The sequence below is a fragment of the Pleurodeles waltl genome, chromosome 12 (assembly GCF_031143425.1).
Source record: "Pleurodeles waltl isolate 20211129_DDA chromosome 12, aPleWal1.hap1.20221129, whole genome shotgun sequence".
In the NCBI taxonomy this organism is placed as follows: domain Eukaryota; kingdom Metazoa; phylum Chordata; class Amphibia; order Caudata; family Salamandridae; genus Pleurodeles; species Pleurodeles waltl.
This window is the reverse complement of record NC_090451.1, coordinates 79,612,535-79,631,729: the sequence shown is the minus strand read 5'-3', so window position 1 is coordinate 79,631,729 and position 19,195 is coordinate 79,612,535. Positions and strand designations below refer to the sequence as shown.

Here is a 19,195-nt window from a genome sequence, read left to right as displayed (position 1 = left end):
CACCATCTTTCTCAGCCATATGAGAATGAAGTCTGACATACTCAGTAAAGCTTACTTCCAATAGCCTGTTGTGATTCCCTTGTGTTCTATTGCAGCCTCCCAGAATGTTCTAAAGAACAACTAGAGCCCTAACAGTATTACTTATGACAAAAGTGTGGCACACTTGAAGCCATCTTGATTGAATCAAACTGGTAAAACTTAAAACATTTAGTTGAGAAAGGAACAAAATGAGGGAGTTCATTTTGTCATAGGAATTATGGTTAGTGCTGCAGAAAAACACATTAGGACATGTTTTAAGTGAATTTTAAAATGCCTTCTTCTGTTTCATTAAAACATTCTGACATGCAGACTGAAACATGAACTTTCAACACTGGCATCAGTCTGCAAGTTTACTTCCTGGTGAACAGCAGCTTTACTAGAATGTTCTAATGAGCAACTACGGTTGCTAACATTCCGAATTTATGCCAAACGTGTGGCACATCTGAACACCATCGTGATGGAATTGAAGTGGAAAACTGAAAGCATTTTCTACCGAGGATACTGCAGTAAATGAGGAAATTAGAGAACTTCATAACAAATGAGTCTCCCAAGATGGCCACCAGAGACAAAAAAAGACCAAATGTAGCACTCAATCACCCAAATGTAGCCCACGTAGGGCTCGGTGACAAAAGTGTTCGAAACACCTATTTGTAGGTCGAGTGCAAGCGCTCTGGTCTGTTTAAATCTATCTGTGGGCTTTTAACCACGCCCACCGCGCACTCATCACTATAACACGTTCACGGGCTTGCCGTTCAAAAATCCTTTGTTATAATTGGTAAATGCTTTACGTTTGTCCCTCCTTGGGGCAGTTTTGTTACTTTCTTGGCTATCGACCCTGTTACATGGATAATTACACTTTTTCCAATATATTTGATTGCAAGCAAACTTCTTTTTCCTTTTGTCTCTTTCGCACACACGCTTATTGCAGCCGTGGTGCTTTGAATCAGCTTGCTTATGTCAACTGTTTTACTTTTTATTTTCAATTTATATGGCAAGAAAAGTCCAGTTAGGAATTTACAAAGCTAATAACTCGAACTCAAGCAAACGCGAGACCCCTTGCATTGCAAATGCTTTTTTTGTTTTTGTTGCAGTTTTATAGGGTGCAGACAGGCGTACCACACTTTTGTAACAAATAAAGAATGTTAGCAATCTGGTCATTAGTATACTGTATGGAGGCAGAGGTCAAGGGCACAGGCTTGAATAATTGAGGGCAGGAATGAAGGTACAGAGGCAACAAGTTGGGCAGTGCAGAGAAAGGGGGGCAGGGTAAACAAAGCAATGCAGAGGAAGTGGGGGGGGGGGGCAGGGTAAACAATCCAACCATGCAGGACAGGCATGAGAGGCTGTGGAAATATAACGGACCATTGAGGGCAGAAGAAAGAAGCAGTGGCAATCCAACCATACATGCCAACAGACCTGGTTTTGGCAGGAGACTCCAGATGTTTTTAAGCTCGAAAGGGCTTATTTTATCTGGCTCCTGCCAAAATCTCCTTTTGTTTTTTCAATGTAATTCAATGGGGAAAATCAGCTCCCAAGGTTTATTTTTCCAAAAGTTCCCTAACCAAGTTCAAGATGTTGACAAGTATGGTACATTGGTTCACAGAGGCCAGAAGGAAAGGGGTAGAGACATGGACTCTGATAACAAAGGGTAGGAGGGAGATGGGCAGCGGCACAAATCTGACCTTATAGGGCAGGTGTTAGAGGTTGCAGCAGCACAATATACCACACAGGGCAAGCGGGGCAGTAGTGCAGCACAGTGGATCATGGAAAGCAATAGAGAGGTGACCGGGCCATGCACATGGAAACAAAAGAGAGCAGAGGGGAAAGAGGCAAGGGCAGCAAGCTGACCATCCCGGACAGACAAGAGGGACAGTTACAGCATAAAGGACCATGAAGGGCAGGAGGGAGGGTGTAGGGACATGACAACGGGCCAGACCAGGCAGGAGGGAGGGGATAGGAGTCTGCACATGGAAAACAGAGGCCTGGGTGCAAGGGGAGCAGGGTAGGAGCAGCAAGCTTGACCATAGAGGGATGGCGGGATGGGCACTGGAAGCACACCATGGAGAGTAACAGTGAGACTATAATGGCATACACACGAACAACGGAGGGAAGGTGTAGGGGGGGTTCAAAGGCACAAGATGGCCACACAGGGCAGGTGGGAGGGGCTGTGGCAGCACAGCAGATCATGCAGGGCAAGTGGAGGGTTAGTGGCAGCACTACGTCCATGGTGGGCGGGGGGGAAGGGGAATGCAGAAAGGACCATGCAGGACAGAAGGGAGGGGTAGGGGATGGACATAGACGAGAGGTCAGGGGAAGGGCTTCACGACAGACCACTCAGGGCAAGTAGGAGGAGCAGTTGCTAATCAGCAGAGCTTGGAGGGCAGAGGAATGTGGCAGCAAAATGGACCATGGAGGACAGGAAGAGAGGATAGGGGCATGGAACTCAGGCAGGGTAGAGGTGGCAGTGACAGGTGGCAGCCATCTGACCATGCTAGGCAGGTGAGAGGGACAATGGCAGCTCAACAGAACACTCAATAGGAGGGGAAGTGGCACGCCTACGAACCACGGTAGTCAAAAAGGAGGGTACAGGGGCATGTGCTTAGACAGCAGGCGAGGGAAGGAGAATAGGGGTAGCAAGCTAAGCACAGAGACTTGCTGGAGGGCAATGATGGGGCATAGAATTGGGCAGCAAAGGGTAGGAGGTGTGGGCTGGGACATCAAGCAAAATGGAGGGCAGTAGCAGCACATCAAACCAGGCAGGATAAGAATGAGGGGGCTGGTCCATGGACTTGGCCAACAGAGGGTAGGGAGGAGATGGGTGGGGAAGCAGGCTAACTCTTCAGGGCAGGTGGGAAGGGCAGAGCCGGAACAACAACCACACAAGGGCAGCACAATGCTAGGCCAGACCCTGCATTCAACCCCTCCTCCATACTGTGCATTGCGATTGGCATCTTACTTAACGTTAAAAAAAAATAAATTTTAAAACAAAAAACTATAAATTCACTGAAAAAAAAACAAAGGTTACAGGGACGTTATAGTTAAGAAATAGAAAAAAAAAACTTAGAAATGTACTAAAAAAACAAAGGTTATGGGGACGTTGTAGTTAGGTTCAGATTTTAAATGCATACACCTAAGAAATTCAGCTGTTCTCGTTAGTTATTTCAAATAACTACAACTTGTACCTTAAGGTAACTATAACTCATGACTTCACCATGCTCTAATTGCCCCAGATTTTACATCACTCATGAAATCTTCTATGACGTCACTGATAATATCACTGTAACAATTGCAGTAAAATTACTGGTGGGGGCACGAGTCATAGTTTCCTTAGGTCATGAGTTATAGTTACTTGAAATAATTAGAACAGCTGAATTTCTGTGATTTTGTGCGTGTAAAACCTGAACCTAGCTATAATGTCCTAGAAACCTTTGGTGTTTTAGTGAATATATATGTATATTTCATCATTGTATTTTTGACCATATGTTCTTACCTTATATTCTACAGTTACTATATTTTGCTTTTATTATAGGGCCCAGACTCTCACTATGGAACGAAAGGCCTGCGTAAGGTCATCCACGAATCTCCTACTACAGGTGCCAAAACCTGCTTCACATTCTGCTATGCGGCTGGAAACAACAATGGCACTTCTGTGGAGGACGGACAGATCCCAGAGATGATTTTCTATACATAATGGGGGATGGTCCACCTGCAAACCTCAACTGACTGTTTGTCAGAATGATCCTCTCCATTCTGAACAATGAGTGTTGGCTAGGGTGCACTGTGCGCATGGTTCCACCTGAGCCAAAGATCTCCTTACGGATGAGGAACCCTGTGCTATCCTGTGCTGCTGGGGTTATGGCCACATTCTAGCAGCTTCCCAGATCTCCTTTGTTGGTTGCCTGTGGATAGAATGTTGTATATCTCTACCTACTTGCACCCACGTATCTATGAAGCAGAATTGCCTTTTTAAAATTCATGAATGTAGCTGGGGCTGCTTAGGAGTCCAGAAGTGCTTGATTCATGTGATTTTTTTTCCTTGCAGCCCTGGTAATAGCAAAGGCCTTGAAAAACTTGATGAAATGGATTCTTCTGCATGCAGAGAGGAATATAAGGAGAGGACAGTGGCGACCCATTTCACAGAAAGAACACTTAAAAAAAAATATATACCACATCTTCACAAGTCCACCCAAGATCATACTGTCCTAGCCGAACTTTTGGTGGTTTCAAGTGAGGGGCGGTTCCAAATCTACTCTCTTCAAATGGCAGATGTGATGACAAGCACTTTGGTTGCATCCTCCCTTGTTTTCTTCTGATTGTTGATGTAAACAACCGTTGTTTGTTTTGAGCCTATTGAGGAAAATCCGTCAAAGCATTATTTCTTGTATGTATGAATGAATGAATGAATGACCGACCAACCACAATTTTGTGTTGTGTGCCTTCTTTTAGCACCGACTTATTTGTTGGGGAAACTGGGGTGTAAGATGTTTATTTTTTATTGAACGTCATTGCTTGGTCTCCAGGCCGTCGCTGAAAGTCAACAATGTTGAGTGGGCTCTCTCTACATGCCACTCTTTACCAGCTGTGTTTTTGAGATCCCTCTATTTCCGTGGGACTCAGGATTCCAATTAAATTATTTCCACACATATTAAGTATGAGAAAAATCAAAAAGGAGAAAAATGTGCTACAAGGCCCCTGATAGTGGGAATTTGTTTGTGAATTGAAATTTTCGTAATACTTTTGGAACCAAGCAATCTCTGTAAGTACCACAGACCTACAGTAGTTGGTCCCGAATTGTCCTTTCTGAGCCCAAGTACACCCTCCCATGATCACGGGGTGAAGTAGGGTGTGCTTCTTGTGTTTTTCCTCAATCTTTTTGATTTTCAGACCATCTCAGTAAAGACAATTTACTGCTTGGTAGTGCAGCCAAAAGAAGTTTAAAGTGGATCCTGTTATTGACTGGGGTCCTGTTTCATACCTTTGCAATAAGTATTTTGTGAAGTGAAAAAAACAGAAGTCCTCATATTTGCAGAAACTGCCTCACCCTGGGATGATTCCTGGTGGCCTGATGAGCTAGGGCCACCCCTCAGGACCTCAAACGCCTTCAGGAACCTGGGGATCATCTTTGACAACAAACTCAGCATGGAGAAGCAGATCAAGCGCAGTCTCTGCCACCTGCTTCCTCACTCTACGTATGCTTTGGAAAAAGAGGCAGCCAGTCACCACGAGAAGAACAGTCACGCAGGTCATCTAGAACCCCACAACCAACACCTAAGGAACCTCCACTGGCTGCCTATGCACAAACAATGCCAATTCAAGATCCTGACCTACACATACAAGGCCCTGCACAACTTTGGACCCACCTGGCTCAGCCACTGACTGAACTTCCACTAACCCTTCAGACACTTCCACTCAGCAACACTCCCCCCTCGCATCCGTTGCAGCTCCTACAAAGGTTGCGCTTTCTCCTTTATTGTAGCTAAAGCCTGGAACAGCCTCCCATCCCACCGGAACACAGCTCCGTCCCTTCGGGAGTTCAAGAAAGGCCTCAAGACCTGGCTATTTGGCTAATGGCAATGCAGCACCTGGATACCCCTCATGGGTGACAGGTTTGCTAGACAAACCCGTTGACTGATTGATATTGGATATACTTTTTTTTCTGGAACAGTTGAAGCCTAATGATTTATTGATAGGTTATCCACTAGGTTTGTGAAGTGCAGGCATGAAAGGGTGACATTCTGGACCAGTATTTGCATGGTACGGTTTGAGTATGCTGGTCTTAACTTTTTAGGCATAATTGTATATCCAGATAGGTCTATATAATTAGACCTGATGTCATGCTTGTTAGTGAGGTTACTGTCTGCAGTGTTTCCTACATTTCTTACGATGGATGATGGGAAATATCTTTGTTTTCATCCGGGGCTGGTGGATTGTAGGAGTACTCTTGAGTAGTTGGGCTACATAGTAGAATGCATGGACTGCTTCAGCTGGAGCTACCTTCTGTCCAGTACAAAAAGTACCACAATCCTGGAATTGTGAATGTACCTGTATATCCTACTTGTAAGTGGTGTTTGGGAAGCCAAGTTTAGTTTCCTCGTTCATCTATTAAATAAAGCTGTGGAAGGTGACACCCTGTGAATAATTGTAAAGCAGACAGAGATGGAGTAGATTGATTGCAGCTCATTCTCCCAAAACACCTCAAAGCTAACCGATTTTGACCAGGCAATTTTGTTATCCTCTTCTGATTTTTGGCTGAGGGTCTTTTAACAGGGGAAACAGTGTGTGTGGAGGCTATAGACGAAAGTGTGTGATGTATCACTGTTTATTAGAAATGTCCTGAATCCAGTGAGCTCACTTATTTCAATGGAGAAGTAGTAACAACTACTTATAAGGGTGTAGGTGAAAATATACTGGTTGATGCATATAACTGCATCTCCTCATGCAACCGCTATTAAAGTTTTACAGTTCCCACAAATGTCATACTGAGTGCTTCTTTTGGAAGAAGCTCATTAAGTAACCGATGATTACAGGAGAGCTAATAGCTTTATTAGGTGTACATGAATGTTTAGAGGAATAATTGTGGTAAATACGGGAGTGCCAATATGAGCATGACAGCCATGGCTCTGAGTCTTCGTAAGATGTCAATCAGCCCTTACAAGAAGCTCTAACAATTCTCACCTGACCGAGCACTTGGAGTTCGGATACCTTAACCTCCCACAACAATACATGATGATTTTTTTTAAGAGCCTTGGATAGCCACTACACTGACTTGCTGCACATTTCAGCGGAAAAGGTCTATGCACAACTGCTTTTTTATTATTTTTTAAAACTAATAGACCCCTCTACAGCTTCTGTGCCAGGCATTATTTTCCTACCTACTTCACCTCTAAAATGCAGGCCTAGTATACACTTCCACATGCCTACATGTTGTTGCAGTTGCAACACACCTTGAAAACAAACGGCATTCCTCCATTTTCACAGTACTAGTCATTAAAGCGTTCATGTAAGGGTTAAGAGTTATCTGTCCAAAAACGCCTGCCCCACCTATACAGGACTCAAATATGGTGCTCATGTGACATATGGGCCCTCCTTTTGAGTCTTTGCATTAGTTTGCTTTCCTTTATTTATCTGATAAGGTGTCTTTCCTCATAGTAGTCACTTCACTGAGGCGCATTAGTGAGCTATGAGCTCTTACAATTGAGAACCATACATTAAGGCTATTCTGCCATTGGGTTGAGACATGTATCATTCAGGCTCTTTGTTTAACAACACTTTCCTGTCCGGTCCATTTGATCGCTTAAAACTTCTCTCTCTACAAAAACACTCAAAAGGACTTATCCCTAATCCAGTCTTTTTCATCTCTACTCAATGATCACTGAAAAATCGATCTTCTCTTAATGCCTCACCGCCGGGGCCACAAGCACCTCCTGGTGAGCTCGGTCACATCAATGTGATTCTTGGGAAGGGCAATCAGGAGAGCAATGGAAAGGATGTCATTTTAATATTGCCTCCAGTGTCATTCCAAGTTCCACTCAGCTGATAATCATGACATCTGCAATCTCTGCCTGCTGGTCAATCTCAACGTTCACCAGCTGTGCGAAAAACAATCTAACGGTGGAGTCGGTGCCCATGCGCTTTGCCAACTAAAATAGAAGTCATTATCCCATGAGACTAAATATTTTTTTGAAGAAAAACAAGCAACATTGGAGCTCAACACTAGATTACAGGAGTATGCAGAGCACGTGAATCTGCAGCACTACATGCTACGAACAAATGCTCACATGGTAAGTAATATACTCCTTCATATATTTATTTAAAATGTAAAGCAAAACAGCTACAGTATTTTTTTAATTAAACATTTCATTATCTTAAATACATAAAATTAGAATTTTTTTTATATTTATTTTAAACAACCCTAACTAAATTGTTTTTTTATGTTATGTATTACATGTGACTAAATGTTAAGTATAGTATTAATTTAAATCTAATTATTTTGATTTAATTTTAAATCCAGGTAATACATTTTTGTAATGGTATTTGATAATTTTTAAACATTTAAAAAAAAAAATTCTGTAAAAGTTGCAATAAATGTATTTTTTCAGCACTATTTTCTGTTGGGTTTTAATTTACATCTCTCCCTCCATTATGTTCTCTGAGAGTATGTTGCAGTACCAGGGTTTGAACATGTGTGATGCTGGACTTAATGGGTTCTTTTTGGCTGTAGTATCTTTAGAAGTACAGGTTGTGGATAAGAATGGACTTACTTTTTTTTGGTTGGGTGTGTGTTCCCTCTTGGCACCCCCTTAACTCCCGACTCCTCTCTGAATCCCTCCCTTTTAGTACTCTCCATTTTCCAGTCATTTCCCCGTCCCTCTAACATTTCCAACTAAAACATAGCTGTATGTATGTGGCCATCTCTACACAGCAAAGATAAGAGCGGTGAAGATATCCGCAGATAGTGAATTGCATTTGTAGTAATTCTAAACATAATACAAAATGCAGTTTGTGAATAGAGAGGGTGCCATGTTAGCGCTGTACATAACATTTAATGAAACATTAATGTTTTAAAAAAACAGGAACTCTATACAGAACTTTGCTTTCAAATCGATGTATTGCCGTGCCACCTTTCTAACGAGAATTACTATTTTTTCTGTATGCAATGGTCCATCTTCTTCTGTAGGTAGTACATGAGTGGTCTCAGCATGTTCAGGGTGTCTAGTGACTTCTTGGGCTGGGTTTTGCATTCTTGGAAGAAGGCCGGTAGTTGGGTGGTTTAGTTGATTTGGAATTGTGATAACTTCAGTAGGAACTGTGGGTTTGTTTTTAGTATTACCTTGTCCTTGTGAATTTGAATGTATGGCTCCAGGATGGCAAGTGCTTGTAGTTCGCTCAGCCCTGCCAAGTGATGCAATCGTTAATAGGAATACAGTCTTTAGGTTAGAAACCTCAGCTCTTTCCTGTGCACGGGGGGTTGAATGGTTCTGTTTTCACCTGTGTGAGTACAATGTTATGTTCCACATTGTTGTTGCTGCTGATCTTGATGGTGCCACCTTGTTTGATCTTTCCAGGAATCTTTTCACCACCAGCAGTGTGAAAACATTGTTCCCTAAGTGTAAGCCACTGTGGCAGCAAGGTGGACTTTCAATGATGCGTGGTTAGGCTGCTGTCCAGCAGGTGGGTTAGCACTGCTGTTTCTGGCTTTTCTTGGTCCCTGAACCAGTGGATGAACCTGATCCATTTGACTGTGTAGCACTTTTGTATGCTCCGTCTCCCAGCCTTAAGTATTTCCATTGTCCTGGGGAGCAGTTGAAGGTGTCTGAATTCTAACTCTTTAGGAGCCATGCAGCTAGATTGTGTCTGGTTCTGGGTGGCATATCCTCCCACTTCCTATTGTCATTGAGTCCACTGATGCTTCTCTACTAGCTCAGAGTACCATGTCTGTTTGTCCCACTGTGGGCGAAGAGTAGGAGTGACATCCTTGACTGTTTGACCTTGTCCAATACTCTTGGTATCAGGGGAATTGGCAGAAAGGTATAAGCCAGTCCCCCTTGGACTGGTGGTGTGGAAATCTGGACGCAAAGTTTTAGGGCATTTGCTGGGCTTGCAAAGAGGTCTAGGTTTAGGGGTGCCTCAGTGTCTGAACACACTGTCCAGCACCTGTTTTATCTCCCACTCGTGAGAGGTGTTTGCTTATCTGCTTAGCCTGTCTGCTTCTCTTCTTCTGGTAGATGTATTGCTACTAGAGTCATATTCTGTTGGACCAAACACTTCCCTATCTCGTGTGCCAGTTTTGACAGTGGGAACAACTTTGTTCCTCCCTGTTTTTTTTAGGTAGAACACGGTTGTGTTTTCAGTCTGGATCAGCACTGTCTGCTCCTTTATGCATGCCTGGTAGGCTTTCAATGCTAAGACGACTGTCTGAGTTTCAGAGGTTTGTGCGTGTCACTGTGTCTTCAGAGTCCTCTGACCTCCAGGTTGTCTGTGAGCATTCTTTAGCCTGTGTGGGATGAGTCCGTTGTTATGGTCACTGTGGGGGCTGGTAAGTTGAAGGGTCTCCCTAAACCTATATTCTCTTCGTTTTACTATTCTACTTATTTTTGAAACTTTGCTGTGCCAGCCACTAGCTCATCTTAGCTCCTGTGGCTTTTGACCATTTGTGGCAGAGCCATTTCTGTATGGCTTGCATACACAGTCTCACCTGCGATATAAGGGGGGGATGCACAATGCCCATTCATTTCATGACGGTCCCCACTGTTGGAGACTGACCCTTCTGGTACAGGCAAGCGTGCTCTATTACCTTTGGCCTTTTGGGTACTGGGTATGCGTGTGCTGTCAGAGTACAGTGTCTACCCCAGGAATGCTTTCACCTGCTCTAGGCGCAGAGAGAATTTGTGGTTTATGTTGAAGCCCAGCTGTTGTAGTGTGGTGACAACAGGCACCTTTAGTTTGATCTTGGGTTCACCAGCCAATCTTTCAGGTACAAGTCTATACCCTGTCTTCTCAGGTGTGTGGCAACTGCTGCTAGGCATTTCATTTGGTGCTGACGACATGCCAAAATATAGCACCTTAAACTGGAAGCATAACATGTCTAAGATGAATCTGAGGAACCATTTGTACCTTTGGTATGTGTAAGTAGGCATCCTTTAAGTCTATGTGAGCCTTTAAATCTCTCTTTGTTATGAGTGGGCTAACCTCTTGTGTTGCCATTTGAAGTGCTGTGTTTGTATGAACTGGTTTAGGTATCAGAGGTCTAGTATTGGTCTTAGTTTTAAGTTTTATTTTGGTCTCGGAAGTAAGCCGAGTAGACCCCTATCTCCACTGGCAGGACTCTTTCTATGGCTCATTTTTTTATCAGTTCTTTTGACTTTTCTTGAACTGGCTTTGGTTGCATGGTGAATTCTAAGCATAACCATGTTTTATTATGCTCCGTATCTAGTTGTCTGAGGTGACTGACCTATAAGCCTTGAGGAATCTTCATATTCTTCCCCACCCAGATGTTTATGTGGTGAGGCTGTGGACACAGAAAGTGACTTGCTTGGCCTCTCAGTTTCCCTAGAAAGGGCTGTCTTGTGGGATGCTGCCACTGTTGATATGTGGGCAAATATGGGGTTTGCTGGAAGAAGCCCTTTCGGTGTGGCAGTGCAGTAGGTGGTCTCCTCCCTGGCCTGCCTGTTTTCTCAAAGACATTTCTCCTTTTTTTTTAAGGGCACTTGGAATTGCAATGCCTACAGTGCTTTTGCAGGATCAATGTTCTTTTGATCTGCTGTAGTGTCTTGTCCACTGCTGATCCGAAGAGGGCCTTGTAGGAAAGTACCCTCTTTTTGGCATGGTTATCCCCACTTTTTGCCTGCTGTCAGTGTGTTTTGACTGTTTTCACTAAGATCCTTCTAACCAGGACCCCAGTGATTGTGCTCTCTTCCTCTAAATTTGGTTGCTTATGACTCTTATGACTCTGCAAACCCCACATCTGATAGAGACTTGTAGTTGCAGATTCCTTACCTTAGAAATTTCCCCCAGGTGTCAGACTGGATCCAGAGATTTTTTTCTTCAAGCAATACCCTTGCACATTGGTAGGTGGCGTTAGTTGACTCTGCGAGCGTCGCTGGCGTCGTTATGATGTCTGGAGTAGTACATAGATGCCACCTCAGCGCATTGACTACAGTTCTTTTCTTTCCGTGCCATGTGCTAATCTGGAGAGAGATACTCCTGGTCAATTTTTGACCGACTTTGACTTTTGTCGACTTTTTGTGAGTTTTTTGTGCGTTGAGGGATGTCCCCGAAGACTGGCTTCAAACCGTGCGAGGACTGTCACCACATGATGTCTGTGACCGATCAGCATCGGGTCGGTTTGTGGTGCCTGGAGCATGACCTTATGGCAGCCCGGCGCTCGACTCCGCATAGGTACTGGTTTCGCTTGAGGAGAAGGTCTCGAGACTGGTTGCGGAGCCACCATCACTCGTCGTCTTTCAAGTCTTCGGGTCAAGGTAAGGAGGAGCGTCGACGCTCGAGGCCTCAGTCTTCGGAGCCTGCTTCTGGGTCTGCTCCGTGCCTCCTCACGTTTCCGGGAGCTGGAGCAACCCCTGCTCAATTAAGGGAGTTTTATGAGGCCATGCGCCTCATTTTTGGGCAGTCAGACCCCGCTATGGTGCCTTTGGGCCCAAGGGGTTTGATTGGGGGGCCTTCGGGTTCCTTGCCAGCGGCTCCAGCCACCAACGTCCCCTCCAGATCTGTTCCATCGAGATCTTCCCAAGCGCCGGTTCGATTGTCGACACTCGTGACAGTGGTGGTGCCCACTATTGACGCTGAGCCAATCCTGATCCCCCGACTACTCTGAGTCAGACTGGCATCGGCCGCCGCCTCCTTCGATGGGGCCTATTCACCCCAGGTTGGACTCTGGCCCTTATTTTTATGGGTTTGAATTCGGGGAAGGATTGGAGGGGTCCCTGGACCCTTATAATACCAGGATGACCATAAATTGGGACTGGGCACAGTATTTGGGGGTGGCCAGTGGTCCGGCTACCTCTACAGATGCCAGCATGCTGTCACCTCCTACCATGGCTACGGGGAAGGGAGCAACTTATTCCATGGTGGTTAGTAGGGCGACTGAGGTCCTCGGCCTTGAGCTGCCTACTGTTCAGGTCAGATCTAATCTTCTGACTGAGGTGCTTCAACCAGGGGCTTCCACATCTGAGCCTCTTCTTCCATTCAATGAAGCCCTCACCGATGTCCTTGTGGGTACTTGGTCCAGACCCAACACAGGGGCTTCTGTGCACAGGACTATCGCACAATGTCATTGCCCACCCCGAATGACCCTAAATTCCTGTCCCAACACCCCATACCCGAGAGCCTGGTCATCCAGGCATCCTCATCCTCTGGCGCATTCCCTTCCACAACTCCTTACAGGGAATAAAAAAGGCTGGAACAATTTGGGAAGATGTTTTCTTCCTCCATTCTCGCGCTGTCATCATTGAACACCGCATGCCTTTTGGGCTGTTCTACTCTCTGGGGGATACAGTTGCCCAAGTTTCGCTGCAGATATCGGAGGAGGCCCATGCTATCGTCTCCCAAGCTTTCACCGATGGGAGAGATGCTGCAAAGTTCACTATCAGATGTGGGCTGGACACGGCCGACTCTCTAGGTAGATCGGTTGCAACAATGGTGGCCTTGAGGCGCCACGCCTGATTACGTACATCTGGTTTCCCAGAGGATGTCCAACAGACTCTTAGGGACATGCCCTTTGATGGCTCTTGTCTATTTGGAGACCAGGCGGACTCTGCTTTGGAGAGGTTCAAGGACTTTCAGGTTTCGGCCTTTCCACTGCCCTTCGTTTTGATCGCCCCTCACGTGTTCACAAAAGTGATGGTGGTGGTTGCAGCTCATCTGCGCAGGTTGGGGATTTCAGTCTTCCCCTACCTCAATGACTGACTACTTTCTGGGGCAAGACCGCCTTCAACAGCCAGTCTCCTACCTTCACACCGGACTCCCTCTCAGATGCTCCCTTTCATCTGAGCTGTTCTGGACACTGCAGTTTCAGGCCTATTCTCCCCTAAAAAAAGCGAGTCCAGGATATTCAGGCTATGAGTCCGATCTTTCAGCCTCTATCTTGGGTTTTGGTGAGACTGACTTTGAGGCTGCTGGGCCTCATGGCCTCCTGCTAGTGACACATGCCAGATGGTATATGCGAGCTGTGCAGTGGGACTTGAAGTTGCAGTGGGCACAGCATCAGGGAAATCTCTCCGACATGGTCCAGATCCCGAAGGGGACTTCGAAAGACTGGCAGTGGTGGCTTGGCATTGGGTCAACGGAAGATCTCTCTCCCTTCCCTAACTAGAGTTATCCATAGTGACAGATGCCTCACTTCTGGGATGGAGTGGCCACATGGGAGAGGTGGAGACCAGAGGCCTCTGGTCTCCATATCAGTCTTCTGGAGCTCTGGGTGATCAGGCTTGCATCAAAAGCATTTCTTCCCTCTCTCAAAGGGAAAGTAGTGCAGGTGTTCAGGGACAACGCTACTGCTGTGTGGTACTGGAACCAACAGGGCGGAGTAGGGTCCTGGACCGTTTGTCTGGAGGCGCTACACCTCTGGACATGGCTGGCACATCAAGACATCACCCTGGTAGTTCAACATCTGGTGGGCTTTCTGAATACCAGAGCAGACAAACTCAGCCGTTGATGCATAGCCGATCATGAATGGCGTCTTTAACCGGAGGTGGGGCAAGGTCTCTTTTAGCAGTGGGGAGAGCCTTGGTTAGATCTGTTCGCCTCTGCAGAGAAAGCACAATGTCCGCTGTTTTGTGTGTTGGAGTTTCCAAGGCGGCAGTCACTTGGATACGCTTTTCGTCTCGAGTAGAACTCCGGCCTCCTCCCTGCCTATACCACTTCTGTCCAGAGTTCTCAAAAGATCAAGAACAACCAGTCCCAAGTAATCTTGGTGGAAAAAACTTACCATCTCACGATGGGTAATTCTTTGCATCAAAATGTGCTATGCTTTGGCCAAGAAGCAACCCCATGAGGGCTTGCATGCTCATTCCACCAGAGCAACTGCTTCCACAGCATTGGCACGTGGAGTTCCAGTCCTGGATATCTGCCAGGCATGAACGTGGGCATCCCTGCACATTTGTACTAAATATTAATGCCTGGACATTCAGGTCCATAGGGACGGCTACTTTTTTCTAGTATGATCTTGGTTTGCAGCCCACCTCCGAGGATGGCATTACTGGAGTATCTATTCTAAGGTAAGGAATCTGGAATTAGAAGTCTCTATTAGATGTACAAGCTACTTACCTTCCGTAACAATATACCTGGTAGACACATATTCTAGTTGCAGATTCCTTACCAACCTACCCGTCCTCCCCGCTTGCGAACTGATTTCTAGGACAGGGCTTGACCATTCAGGAACTTAGCTCTGGTGCACCAATTTCAGTGTTCTTCGCAGCTCTGCACTTTGGTGTGGAAAATTGTGGAAAATAAATGTCACCGCACTGAGTGGGATCAATGTACTACTCCCAACATCATCACGGTGACTACAATGCCACTGACTTCTGCAGAGTCAACCAATGCCACCTACCAACGCGATAGGGTATTGCTCAAAGAAAACAAATCTCTGAATCCAGTCTGACGCTTGGGGTAAAATTCTAAGGTAAAGAATCTGCAACTAGAATACCAGGTATATGGTTAACGAAGGTAAGTAACTTGTACAATTGGCGTACTGGTGCCCACATATAAGTATCTAGTATATGGTACTTATTTACCCAGGGCATTGAGGCACCAGGGTTCACCATGCAGGCCTGCCATTGCAGCCTGTGTGAAAAGGTGCATGCACCCTTTCGCTACAGGCCACTGCACCAGGTCACTGTAAGTCACCCCTATGGTAGGCTCTCCTAGCCCAGAGGGCAGGGGATGAGGAGAGGTGACCCTACAAACTCCAGCTACATGACACTGGACTTTATAAGTGCAGGAAGCCATTTCATTTGTGTCAGCTACATAATGCTAACTCCAAACCTGGGCGTGTTTGGTATCAAACATGTCGGAATCATACCCCAATCTTTTTGCTAGTATTGACTGTATGATTTCATGCACTGTGGAGGCTCCTTAAAGGGACCCCACTATTGCTGCTACCCGTCTTCTGGGGTTTTCTAGGCAGCCTGTGCTGCTGCCACCCCTCAGATAGGTTTCTACCCTCCAGCTGCTTGACCAGCTGAGGCCGAGGAAGGCAGAACAAAGGATTTCCTTGTGGGAGAGGGAGGTAACACCCTCTTCCTTGGAAATAGGTGTTACATCGATTGGGAGGGTTAGCCTCCCCAAGCCACTGGTATATTTGAAGGACACACTTGGTGCCCTCTTTGCATAAACCAGTCTGCACCAGTCCAGGGACCCATGGTCCCTGCTCTGACACGAAACTGGACAAAGGAATGGAAAAGGAAGTGATCATTCCCCTGCCCTAAGGGTAGTGCCCAGAGCTCCTCTAGGTGGCCACTTGATTCTGCCATCTTGAATCCAAGGTGGACAGAGGCCCCTGGGAGCATCTGAGTGGCCGGGTCCAGTAGGTGATGTCACAGACCCTTCCTGATAGGTGGTCACACTGCTAGGTGATCAGTTTCCCCTTCCTGGCTATTTAGGGTCTCTCTTGGGTGGTTCCTTATATTTGATGTGCAAGATTCCAGCAGGACTCATCTGCATTGTTTACGTCAACTCCTGGCCACTGGGACTGCAACTGGACCCTCTAGGAACTGACAATCTGCAACTACAGTGATGACTCTGCTCTGCAACGTTGTTTCCCTGGCTTCTTCCAGCAACTGCAACATTTCCCTCGCTGTGCATCCTCTGAGGGTGACTAGTCTTCAGCCTCCCTCCCCCTCCCCCGCCCCCCCCCCACACACACACGCAGAAACGACAACCAGCTGCGTGGATCTTCTGTCTTTCAGAGCTGGGTGGATCATGCATCACAGCAGGTGGTCTGGAGTGGTCCCCTTGGTCCTCTCTACCAACTGTCCAACTTGGGAGATAGTAAACCCTTGGCTCTCCTTGCACCTACCGAGGCTTGTTTGTTCCTCCTCCAAGGGATCTTCAGGCTCCCTGTAGCCCCAGCACTCCTTCCTACAAAGCACAGTCTTCTTCCTGCTGCTCTAGTGACGTGGGACTCCTCTTCAGGCATGCTGAGTGGGACTCACTGAGACTCCTGCATCTGCTGCCAGTGGGTAGAAACGCACTCACTCTGGTGCTCACCTCTTGGGGTGCCTAGTCCCTCTAGCTCCCTTCTCTTGATTCCACTTCCTTCGGTGGGGGACTGCCTTTCACATTACATTTTTGTTAGTATATGATTTGGCCCTCCCTATTAGTTATTGCTTTTACCAATGCTTAGTGCTTTCTATGCTATTTACTGAATGCTAATGTGTATATAATAGTGTGTTTACACACCTCCAGTTGGGAGAAGTACCTAGTTAGTATTTTAGTAATTGTATTAGCATAATGAACTACCTTTATTTTTGTAACACTGTGGTTCTTTCATGTGTGTAAGAGCTGTGTGACTATAGTGGTCTTGTATATGCTTTCCATGTTTCCTAGATAAGTCTTGGCTGCTTCTCACCAGCTACCTCTAGATGGCCCTGGCTTCCTAGACACTGCCTACATTTCACTAATAGGGAATACCTGAACTTGGTATAAGGTGAAAATGCCATAGGTGTTCACCACGCGCCAGGCCAGCTTCCTACAGGCTTCTCCTGTGAACAATCTGTTGATAATGGATGCCTTCACCTTTGCTTTGAATCCTGAAACCCACAGCCAGGTGTGTCTTTTTTTTCTGCCGCTGGCGGTGTCTGCAACATACAGTCCTGATTTGAAGTACGTGTTGGTGATGTTCTTGCCCTCCTGGATCACTGTCTTGGTCCTCTCCGAATTCATCAGGGAGGTGCTGCAAGAGGTCATTCCATCTCCATAATGGATGTGGAGTGCGTTGGAGTTGGCAGTCCTCCATTGAGCATACACTTCCCTTTCCATTTTTCTGTCCACTAGATCCATTCTCTTGTTCTTCTCTGGTGGAGGTCTGGTTGGTGTGGGGACTTTAGTTCTCTTTGTGGCTGTTGCCACGAGGATGGACTCCGCAGGTACATTCCTCTTGATGTACTGTGGGTCCTGAGTGGAGTTACATCCCTTGCTGTGCCTTGCTCTCAAAATGCCTGCTTGAGTTGGTCTAAAATGCACAGCAGCAGGGTACAATTTTGCCTTCTGGGGTGGCATAAGTGTCTCAATGAGGACGCATGAATCCCACTGCTCAAGTTGGACCCTATATGTATCTGCTGCCCTCTTGATAAGGCCATTGTACATCAACAGGTCATCTGGTGGTGAAGAAGGGGGGGGGGGGGGGGGGGTAATGGTCCACACTGCCTTTGGGGACTCTGTGTCTAGCTCCTGCCACATGTCAAGTTGTCCCAGTGCTTCCAGCTTTGCAGGCTCATATTCATGGTTCTCTCAAAGAATTCCTCCTGCTCTTCATCATGGGGCTTCAGCGTAGATTGATGTGTGGTAGATTTTTTGGGTGAAATGCAGGATCCCATTAAGGAGTCAAACTCCTTCCTTTGGAGGTGGGCTGTAATTTTGGCTTTGAGCCACCTGTTCTTAAAGTCAAAAGCGCCTTACTTTTCGCAGTTCTTTTGCCTTCGGCTCCTGCTGGTGTTTTTCTTTTTTTTTTGGTTGCCCTTTTTGTGTGCTCACTGGTGCAGAGGCCCCAATTAATTTCCTTTGGTAGGAACCGATTATGGCTCTTTGTGCCAACCATCTGTCGTTGGGTGTTTTGATGCTGAGGTGGTCTTCGAGGATTTAGAGTCAGCTCACTTTGACGCGATATCCTGTGCCTTTATTTTGTCTCGGTGTCGCTGGCTGACATTTTTGTGGCCTCTATCTTTTCAACATTAAGGGTGCTCTCCTCTGCCTTTACTCTCCACCAGCTGCTGGCTGGGCTTCATCTATATTCTCTTCCTTGCTGGAAAAGCATAGGTCTTTCAAGAACTGCTGTGCATCTGCCATTGTGTGATCTTCCAGACACTGTTCAAGTCTCTTCTTCAGTGTCCTTGAGACAAATTCTGCACAGTCCTTGCAGTCATCTGTGGTGTGGTCCTTCGGGAACTCTACCAGCAGACTGTTATTGCTGCCTGGACCAGACAGAGGGTAAACGTCCCAACAGCATCTAGACCACCTCCAGATAAAGAAGGTAGACATGGTGGGGAGAATCTTTGAAAGGAGAGCAAAAACAATGTTGCAAAGCCTGTTCAAATGCCCTCCTCCACAGACATGCATTATCAGCACACGGACACAATATCAGCTGATGAAACATCTATTGTAACAATACCAAAGAAGAGCAGCATCCCTGGGAGTAGAAGAGAAAAATCGTCAACCCCTGCTTAAAATCTGCTCTAGATTTGACAGATACAGCAAGTAGGCAGATGGTGACAGGGACCACCCTAAGACAACATGCCTGGCTAAGAGTGTCATGTTTGAAATGCAGGCAAACATCATTAACACCCACATTTAGTGGTGAGCAGTGGATGCAACTGTACAACAGCATAAAAAGGGCAATGACAGCCAAATCAATGGGAGCCTTGCAGTTCAGGGGGGCACCTTAGGAGAGGATCCTCAGCAACAAGAAGACCTGCAGGAAAGAGGG

The 19,195-nt window shown here is 46.2% G+C and overlaps 1 protein-coding gene across 2 annotated transcripts in view; it reads left to right on the top strand.

Annotated features, from left to right (window-relative positions):
• The window catches only part of BTBD2 (BTB domain containing 2), a 127,704-nt gene extending 123,244 nt beyond the window's left edge, over nucleotides 1-4,460 (top strand). For both annotated transcript variants that reach the window (XM_069216607.1, XM_069216606.1), the window contains one exon: nucleotides 3,569-4,460. In XM_069216607.1, the coding sequence (XP_069072708.1) occupies nucleotides 3,569-3,730 (162 nt within the window). In that variant the 3' untranslated portion in view covers nucleotides 3,731-4,460. The remainder of the gene's footprint in view (nucleotides 1-3,568) is intronic.
• The last annotated feature ends 14,735 nt before the right edge of the window (nucleotides 4,461-19,195 follow it).